General features: G+C 42.0%; 1 protein-coding gene across 1 annotated transcript; it reads left to right on the forward strand.

Annotated features, from left to right (window-relative positions):
- The first annotated feature begins 775 nt into the window (after positions 1–775).
- Positions 776–7,847, forward strand: LOC308468813 (DNA excision repair protein ERCC-6-like). Its single transcript, XM_080991237.1, has 2 exons — positions 776–883; positions 3,967–7,847. The coding sequence occupies exons 1-2, from the start codon at positions 831–833 to the stop codon at positions 7,520–7,522; spliced, it is 3,609 nt and encodes a 1,202-aa protein (XP_080847363.1). The 5' UTR covers positions 776–830; the 3' UTR covers positions 7,523–7,847.
- The last annotated feature ends 2,487 nt before the right edge of the window (positions 7,848–10,334 follow it).

Genomic DNA, 10,334 nt, shown 5'->3' on the forward strand with positions numbered 1-10,334 from the left:
TGGCGCTGTGGGTTAAACCACAGAGCCTATGACTTGCCGATCAGAAGGTCGGTGGTTCGAATCCCCGTGACGGGGTGAGCTCCCATTGCTCAGTCCCTGCTCCTGCCAACCTAGCAGTTCAAAAGCACGTCCAAGTGCAAGTAGATAAATAGGTATCTGGCGGGAAGGTAAACGGTGTTTCCGTGCGCTGCTCTGGTTCGCCAGAAGCGGCTTAGTCATGCTAGCCACATGACCCGGAAGCTGTACGCCGGCTCCCTCGGCCAATAAAGCGAGATGAGCGCCGCAATCCCGGAGTTGGCCTTACTGGACCTAATGGTCAGGGGTCCCTTTACCTTTACTGTGCAGGCCTACTCAAAAGTAAGTCTCATTAAAGCCTAAATCATATTTTTCACACGAAATACGATCTGAATTAGGAAGAGCATCAATGCTCCTCTTTTCTTCTCCAGTTACAGCTCCTGCCCCCAAATTATATATTCTTCAAAGTTTTCTATGGTCACTTAACGGCGGCGCGGGAGCAGCTGGAGTAAAACGAAACCAGGAACCGAACTTCCACACATCTGAATTGTGACTCTACATTTTTATCTCAGTGGTGCGAATGAATGAATGGTGTGAATGAACGAATAAACATTGAATGAGCCGCCACCTCCTTCTGGAATGAGAACGCCTCCTCTGTGTTCGGAACGGAGCTGAAAGGCTAAAAACTTCGTGCGTCATTTGCATTCCGCTCAGTGATAGGCTGGGAAGGTTAAGGAAGTAGTAAGGAACCGCTTGCCGCGCAGTTTTGAAATCTCACTGGCAGCCGGTTCCGTGTTTGTTTCTGCTGCGAAAGTATGGCTGAGCCGTTGGGCACTGATAATCCTGAGCGGGATGAACAGTACCGGAGGTAAACGAAAAGGATTTGGAACGGGAGGGTGATTCTGCATTTAAGGTTTACTTCTGAGCTAAGATTCCAGAGCGTTTCTCCTTCCCCGGATAAGAAATGTGATAACGCCGTTTCTCCTGGGCAAGTGGGAGTCAAGACTACAATCCTAGCACTTGCCCTGTGGACTCAGTTGGTCTTACTTCTCAATACACCTGTGTATTACTTTGCGGAGATGTGATATTCGAAATATTTAATAACAGTTATTTCAATGATTACTAGCTCACATTTCAGGGTGCACAAGTTTCCTTGGCAGGTTGCAGCAGATCTAAAAAATGCAGTGTTAAAATTCCAGGATATAAAACAGCAGCAAAAACAATTAATAGCGTTAAAATAACAGCAGGTCAGAAAGTTATTCAAAAAAACAATAGTAAAATGTAGGTAGTCCTGCTGGCTTATTTTTATGAGGGGGAGGGGGGACCCAGTACAGAATAGCTTTCCACCACTCAGAATGTCCTAAAATATAGCATACAGTGGTACCTCTGGATGCGAATGGGATCTGTTCCGGAGCCCCGTTCGCATCCTGAAGTGAATGCAATCTGCGCGTGCGCGGGTCGCCGCTTCCGCGTGTGACGTCATTTTGAGCATCTGCGCATGCACGAGCTGCGAAACCCGGAAGTAACGCGCTCCATTACTTCTGGGTCACCGCGGAGCGCAACTCGAAAATATTCATCCCAAAGCATATTATGACTGTACAAGCTTTTTGAGTTCTTCATGCTGGATGTTAAAGGGTGTGTACAGAGTGTGTACAGAGAAAAAGCAGAAGCTCCAAAATCTACCATTTTTAAGATACGCACTACATGCATTTAAAGCACATTGCTTCCCCCAAAGAATCATGGGAACTATAATTTGTTATGAGTATTGGGAATTGTAGTTCTTTGAGGGAAACTACAGTTCTCAGGATTCCTTGTTGGAAGCCATGTGCTTTAAATATGTGGTGTGCCTCTGCCCTAACAATACAATGTCCACTCAGAAGTATATACAGTGGTAGCTCTGGATGCGAACGGAATCCGTTCCGGAGCCCCGTTCCCATCCTGAAGTGAACGCAACCCGTGCTTCTGCACATTCGCATGATGTCATTTTGAGCGTCTGCGCGAGTGACGAAACCCGGAAGTAACACGTTCTGTTACTTCTGGGTCACCACGGAGCGCAACCTGAAAACGCTCAACCTGAAGCTGCTTCAACCTGAGGTATGACTGTAAATCAGTGAATTCAATGGTACTTACTCTCATAGGACTGCAGCCTTAATCAGGTTAGGTTCTGCTAGGTGTAAAAAATATTTCAAGATGCATGGAAAGCTGCTGAGGCAAAAAAGCAACATTCCTCTATATTTTGAAAATATAAAATCTACCAAGTATCTGCTAAATCTCCAGCTTTGCAAATATAAGGATTACTGTGTTGGTGTTTTTACTTCTGCTCACTTTAAGTTCCTGATTGTTCCTTTGCAATCACATCTGTACCTGCCCCACAACCTTGTGTTCAGATTAGGACCCATACTGGGCCTAATTAGAACCAGATGTTGGGCCAGAGGTTTCCCATTGCTGATAAAAGCTCAATGGCATGGTTAATCCTGTGATTTGGCCTTTTAAAAAAGAGAGAGACTTTTGGTGGTGTCACTGCAGTTCTGTAAGACCCTATCTGTGCTACAGATTTAAGCACTATCATATCAGCTGAAACTACTATGGCTTCCCCTAAAGACTTCTGATGGTGCTGAGAGTCTCCTGATTCACTTCACAGAGTTGTTAGAAGACCCCTATTTTCCTCATAGAGCTACATGGGTTCCCTGGGAAGAGGGATTGCTATGAGGAAAACAGGGATCTTCTAACAACTCTCAACACCCTTAACAATCTACAGTTCCCAGGATTCTTTAGGGGAAGCCATGACTATTTATAGAGCTTAGAGCTTTAAATGCATAGGTCAAGTGGGGTCTTGTGGAACTGCGCTGACACCACCCAAAATACTGTGTCCTTGGGCAGATGAGGCCTAATTCTCTCTGGAGAAACTTACCAAAACTTCACTTCTAATTTTTCCAACACAGTCCTATTTAGTCTACTCAAAAGCAAGTCCCATTGAGTTGAAGTGATCTTTGGGTGTTGGATGGAATAAGGCAGTTGGGAACAGGGTCTGGGCAGAAATTGCAGAAATGTCCAGGAAAATCCAGACGTTTGGCAACCCATGTCAGAAATCTAGATTTTGGTGAATTTCCTTAAAAATAGCTCAAAAACTGCAATATTTTTGTTGCTGAGATTTTGCAAAACAAGCTCAACAACTTTGACAAAAGAAAAAAGCTCAACAACTTTTGTGTTCGGTTTTCACTTTTTGAAATATGGCAACCCTAGTGTTGAACATCTTTTTATTCCACAAAGGTTTTAATATTTTATATTTATTTATTTAGAAACTGCTTAATCAAACAAATCTTTAAGCAGTGTGCATAAAACAATTATCAGTAACACACAAATGAATTCAGCAAATATTGGCAGACTAATATGTGTCTGGACAGGATTTCTGAATTAAAAAAAAAAGGTTTTAGCAGATGTCTAATATCAGAAAGCAAGGCTGTCTGTCTAGCATTGATTGGAAAGGAAAGCATACATGGTACCACGCTGAAAGATAAACTCCCAGCAAATGCAGAATGAACATTATATGGCACTTATAGAAGTGCAAGTTCTGCAGATCAAAGTGTTTGAGCTAGAACACATGGAGCAAGTAAATGATACTAGTAAACTGGTCCCAAATTTTTATATAATTTCTAATGCTGTGTGTGAGTGGTCTCTGAGTTTTTAGAGCTATTGTGTTTATCTCTTTGATATTTGATTTATTTTTATTATTAAATTTGTGATTTTTGTAGCTCACTACATAGTGTGTGTGTGTGTGTGTGTGTGTGTGTGTGTGAGAAAATAAATAATAAACAATAAATGACAGTTGTTTTGTAGGCATGCTATATTGTGTGAATCAAATGCATGGATGCTACTGTCCTTCCTACATTTTAAGACCCTGAGTTGATTTTTGCGGGGTATTTCTGACTCTTCAAACTTTATATTTTGCAGATTTGTCTCCCAAGCAAAGCAGGAAGCAAAAAATGGCAATCTGGAGGAATCTCTCTGCCTTCTGAGGAAGGCGCATCAAATCTATCCCTGTGAAAAGCTGACAAGAAAAATTAAAAAAGTTGAGGAAGCATTAGCTTCACTAGCCCTGGATCAGGAAGATGATGTCTTTGTGGACGTCTGTCAGAGTGGACTAATGTTGTTTGGAGAAATACATGACAAGCTATTTGACCACCAGAGAGAAGGGGTTGCCTTCTTATACAGTTTATACCGCGATGGAAGGAAAGGCGGTATCCTTGCAGATGACATGGGCTTGGGGAAAACCATTCAGATCATTGCTTTCCTCTCGGGCATGTTTGATGAAGAACTCATTCGGACTGTGCTGTTAATTATGCCACCTAGCCTTTTGAGCAACTGGCTTAAAGAGTTTGCCAAGTGGACTCCTGGGCTGCGAGTGAGTATCTTTCATGGACCCAACAAGTATGAATGTGAGAGAAATCTAAAGAGGATCCAGAAGAGGAGTGGTATCTTGCTCACGACTTATCAGCTGGTCCTCAGCAGTTGGCAGCAGTTATCGAGCTTTGATGGGAAGGAGTTCGTCTGGGACTACGTCATCCTTGATGAAGCTCATAAAATTAAAACACCATCTGCCAAAACGACAAAATCTGTGCATGCTATCCCTTCTCAAAACCGCATCCTGCTCACAGGCACTCCAGTCCAAAACAACCTAAAAGAACTCTGGGCTCTTTTTGACTTTGCTTGTCAGGGATCGCTTCTAGGCACGATGAAAACCTTCGGGATGGAATACGAAAAACCTATCATAAGAGCCAGGACAAAGAATGCAACCCAGGAAGAGAAAGCACTGGGACTTAAGATCTCTGAAAACCTGATGTCCATAATCAAGCCATATTTCCTAAGACGGAGTAAAGATGAACTACAGAACAAAGCTAAGCCTGAACTTAAAATCAGTCTCCCAGAATATCAGAGCAAGACTGTTGCTTCTGAAATGCCTTCTCTGCCCAGAAAAAATGACTTCATTGTGTGGGTATACTTATCACCCATACAAAAAGAAATATATAGGGACTTTCTGTCTTTGGATCATATCCAAAAGTTGTTAATGACCACAAGGTCCCCACTTGCTGAACTGAATGTCTTGAAGAAACTCTGTGATCACCCCAGGCTGTTGTCAGCACAAGCATGTAGCAAACTTGGTCTGGAAGCTCCCAATTATAATCTGGTGGATGGTGGCGAAAATGAAAATGATGAGCCTTCCAGCATGAAGAGAAACCTTAGGGACATTTTGGATGAGACTCTGATGGCGGAATCAGGAAAGCTCTGCTTCCTCATGGCCCTGCTGGAAAGATTGCAGGAGGAGGGGCACAGAACACTGGTGTTTTCTCATTCAAGAAAAATGCTGGATATTATAGAGCGCATCTTAACTCACAGGTGCTTTAAGCTAATGCGCATTGATGGAACGGTAAGCCAGTTGGAGGAGCGAAAAAGGAGAATTAGTGTCTTTCAGAAGAGCAAAGAATACTCTGTGTTTCTGCTTACTACCCAAGTCGGTGGGGTTGGTCTAACCTTAACAGCAGCTACCAGGGTGGTGATTTTTGATCCTAGCTGGAATCCAGCTACAGATGCTCAAGCTGTAGACAGGGTTTACAGGATAGGGCAGAAGGACAATGTTGTAATCTACCGGCTAATTAGCTGTGGGACAGTGGAGGAGAAAATCTACAGAAGGCAAGTATTCAAAGACTCATTAATCCGACAAAGCATGGGAGATAGGAAAGACCCATACAGATATTTCACTATGCAAGAACTAAGGGAGTTGTTCACACTGGGAGACACTCAAAGCTCAGTAACACAGCTCCAGCTTCAGTCTTTGCATGCAAGCCAAAGAAAAACAGATAAGCAGCTGGACAAGCACATTGCGTATCTCCATTCACTGGGTATATTTGGCATATCAGACCATGACTTAATGTACACACATGAAGCGGTTCATGGAGATGAAGTTGAGGATGAAGAAGTCCTCATGGACATTGAACACAGGGTACAGAAAGCCCAAGAGCTGGTACAGCTGGAATCCCAGCTAAAGGACCAACTGATGGGAAACCTCCGAAACACGACTGAAGGGGCATGGCTGAGAGATATGGAATTGTCCACCCAGCCAAATAAAAAGCCATCAAAGCCTTCTCCGAATTATGCTCTCGTCCCACCTGTAACTGATGAACCCACAAGCAGTGAGAATATCAGTCTTGTTGGTGGCAGTGATGATGACATTGTCAATGTGAGTTCTAAGATGACAGAGCTACTTATTGAGGAGGATGAACAAGTGCTTCAGAACATAACTAATATGGATATCTCTGCATCCATGAACGAAGAATGCAAACCAGCCAGTCCACAAGAAGTAACTCCTATATCTTCTTTTACTCAAGATCATTCATTATCTTACAAGGAGAACTGCAGCCCTGCATGTCAGGTGGCTTCCCATGACCCACCTGCTGAGGCAAATGGCAAGTTTAACGATGCCCAAGTGGCCCCACTGCAGCAGTCATTTCACTATGTGCCTGATGATGATCTACAAACTACTCAAAACCATGATCAAAGTCATGTATCCTCTTCTTCTCAAGCTCACTTGTCTTTCCAGGTAAACTGCAGTTCTGAACTTCAAACAATCTGCCATGACCCTCCTGTCGAGGCAAATGGCATGCTTACTGATATCAAAGGGGTCCCATTGCAGCAGTCATCAGAGTATGTGTCTAACCATGTCAAGCAACAAGGCGAGACTGACATGTCTCTCAATGTTCCTACAAGTCCACATGGAGAGGCAGGTGAAGTTGCTGAGCCAGGTGCCTCAGAAGCTTTTCAACTGCAGACCAGTAAAATGTCAGACCTCAGTTTTGCGCAGAAATCTGGAATGAGTGTAATAATGGTTGATGAGGCTCTACCTGGTTCTCCCCAGTGTGATTTCAGACTTGTCTTAGAAGATTCCGAGGATCAGTTGCAAGATATCTCAGGAGTGGAAATGTCATTGAAGGATACAGAGAACACAAGATTTCCACTGAATAGCCACTGTAGCTCTTGGGCTCACTCTTGGCTTCAGGAAAATTCAGACAACAGAAGTCTCCAAGCCAGCAAAAGTATAATGGGATCTATGGTTATTGGGGGCTCTGATGATGTGTTGATGAACAACAGTGAGCTTCCTTTTCAGCATAAAAATATGCCCGTTAAAAAAATTGTTTCAGATAGTGAAGAGGATGACGATTGTTTTATAATTGATTGGGATGATAGTAAGCACAGACAAGGATCTCCCACAAACAAACTACCTGATATCATGTCAACGCCAAAGTCTAAATTGTCCACAACCAGCCTTTGTTTCTCTCCTAGGATAATAGTTAGTGGAAGAAGATCAACCGCTTCTCGAAAATCCCTTGCTAGTATCCTATTGGATCAGGTGGAGGACATTGCAGAGACCATTGAATCCACCAGTTATATGTCTTGTGAAGATTCTTTTAAGCTTTACCTTGAAGGAGAAAATACTCTGGACAATTGTGATTAGGAGTTGGAGCGGCTGGAAAAGGAGCTGTCCAGTGAAATGATAGAGTCTGAGAGCAAAGCTAGAGTTTTACTACAGCAGTTTCCAGAGTTTTTATACTGTTACACTCACCCCTTTTATGGTAACCTTTTATTGATTCCTTCCAGAGCAGATTTGCATCCAATCACAGCAGTGGAAAGATGAACCTGCACCTTGAGGAAATTGCTTCTGACATTGATCTGTAACATTTAAGGCCCAGCTTCTTTCACTTGGGGTGTATGTATGTCTCTCTCTCTCTTGTAAAAACTAGCTGTTAAGATTTTAAAATAAACCTGGTTTAACTTTGAAAGCCTATTGTGTTAGTTGCTCTCTCTTTCTCTCTTTTACCACATTTTAGTTAAGTGTCATCTACTTCTTTGTTCCCACAGAAGGCAAGGAGTCATTTCTTTCCAAGTAGATATAGGGAACCTGTGCTCCCCAAAACATTGCTGGATCACAGCTCTCATAGTCCCTGGCATCACTTGGGCATACTGGATGGAGCTGATGTGAGGTTTAAAAGTTCCTGCCTCTGCTTCAGAGGCTTAGTTCTCACCAAAATGTCCAAGCCTATATTTGGACTGTTCCTATGTTCACAGTTGGAGGATCACCAAACCAAATGCTCCTCATACTAAAAGTTCCCTGAAGAAAGTAAACTGGTGTGATAAAGGGGAAAGGTAAACTAGAGCTCGGCTGCATTACATCTAACAGATAAATAAGTGGGAAGGGCAGTGAACAAATTCTTGCATGGCTTTGGAGTTCAGGTAGAATAGAGACTGATGTTTTAAATGAATGAATGGGCCCACTAGCTCAGCTTGCTTCTTTTTTAGCTCTCCTGAAGCAGGAGGTAACCAAGTACTTGCTAGTGATTGGTTCTGTTAGGAATCGCTTAAATCACAGGTGTATGAAATGAAAATGAGATACTGTATTAATGAAATCAAAATTCACTTAATCTAAGCTTGGTGCAGGCAAGATTGGTACTATTAAATGTTCCCCAATAACTATTGGACATTCTCAAAAAGATTTCAGAGGAGATTATTCTGATTCTTCTAACCAGGTTTACGCAAAATAAATGCAGTATGATGTCAAAGTTATTTTTTCCTAAGTATTATATATACCTTAAAATTTTTTGGTTTAAAATTTGTTCTCCCCTACCCCATCCTAGGTTGCAATCTAGCAGTGTCTGGGAATAAGTGCCATTGAAATTAAGAAAGGGAAGAGACACCAGAAATTGGATAGCATGCTGGGTCTCAAACCATATAACGAAAATAAGAAAAAGAATAATACTCAAGAAATAAGTACACTTGAGTGTCTCTTTACAGTATCTTTTTGTTCATATAAAATCTCATTTTCCTATTCTTTCACAACTCTTGTTTGATGCAAGATCCTTCCTATATTACACACTTCTGTTAAATGTCAGCTAAACCCTCAAAATGTTGCGAAATATGTATTCATCCCCTGTTGAGAAAGACTGGCGGAAAACTTTGTGGCACCTAGGTGCTTGGAGTGTTACCTGGTGAAAAACGTTTTGCTGCAGAAAAGCTATATAGTATTGTGTTCCTGTCTATCTTGTCCAATATACGCTCGCTGGATGTGTCTGGGCTCCAGCTCTCATCATCCCTTACCTTGGCCATACTGCCTAGAGTTTATGGGAACTGGAGTTTATAACAACATCTGGAGGACCAAAGGTTTCCTGCTTTAAACAGAGATCCATCACCATTTATGTACTTCTTGAGAATCTTTTAACATTTTATCCCATTTTTTTCTACCATAAGAGACCCCTATAGGTTGATGTCCCAAAGGACATGCATTTGTTTGACATACAAGCCAATCCTGGCTAGAGTACTATTCTTTTGTCATGAATTTATAAATATAGAACACTGACTAAGGTTACTGCTTTCCTCTGACTCATGCCTAGCTGACATCACTCCTCAGAAGAGGTAAATGGGCTTTAACGTCACTGGAAGCAACACAGCTGCATCCCTGTCAAGTTCTATTGATCTTCCATTCCGTCACAGAGTCGTCTCCCAGGGCTAAATTCTCCTCTGGCTTTGAAGCATCTCTATTGATTTCACAGGATGTATTTTTATACTGAAAAGTTATGCCAATGTGTTCTAAGTGAAGTAGTTTTCAGGCTCAGGATTCACCTTTAACCCTAAGCCTTTACTACTCAAACCTGCTTTTAAAATTATTAGTTACTGTATGTATGTGTTGGGATCATCAGTAGGCTCCTCTGCAAACCTTCCAGAAGTTGAGTTGTAATTATTTTTCCATAAGCTACTGCCTGTTGCAGGTCATAATCCCCCTGTGAACCCAATAGCTTTGTTGATTAGGACAATGGTTCCCAAACCCACCCCCTGAGGGTTTTGAGGGACCTCTTAAATGATTTTCTAAACCAGTGTTTCCCAAACTTTTTCTGACTGTGGCCCCCTTCTGACCTGATTTCCTTCCTGTGCCCCCCCCCCAGACATAGCCAAAGGGGGGCAGCTGATAACTTAAATAGAATTACTTGTGAGTAACAGATTGGCCTAGGATTTAAATATGTGATATGTAGAAGACTATGGATAAAAGTTAAAATGAAAAGAAAGAAAGTTGTTAATTGACCAAGTAAATATTATGTGAAAATAGTTTTGGAAACTGCTACAATGATTGATATGGAAACTCAGCCGGGGGGATTTGAGGAAGTCACCCAACAATGATAACAAGAGTGGGATTATTACAGTTAGGATAAATGTGTTTTTTTGTGTGTGTTTGTTGTTGTTTTTTGATGTTTTTCTTGTTTGTTGATATGTCTGTTATA

Source organism: Podarcis pityusensis, assembly GCF_964106645.2.
Source record: "Podarcis pityusensis genome assembly, chromosome: Z".
Lineage (NCBI taxonomy): Eukaryota > Metazoa > Chordata > Lepidosauria > Squamata > Lacertidae > Podarcis > Podarcis pityusensis.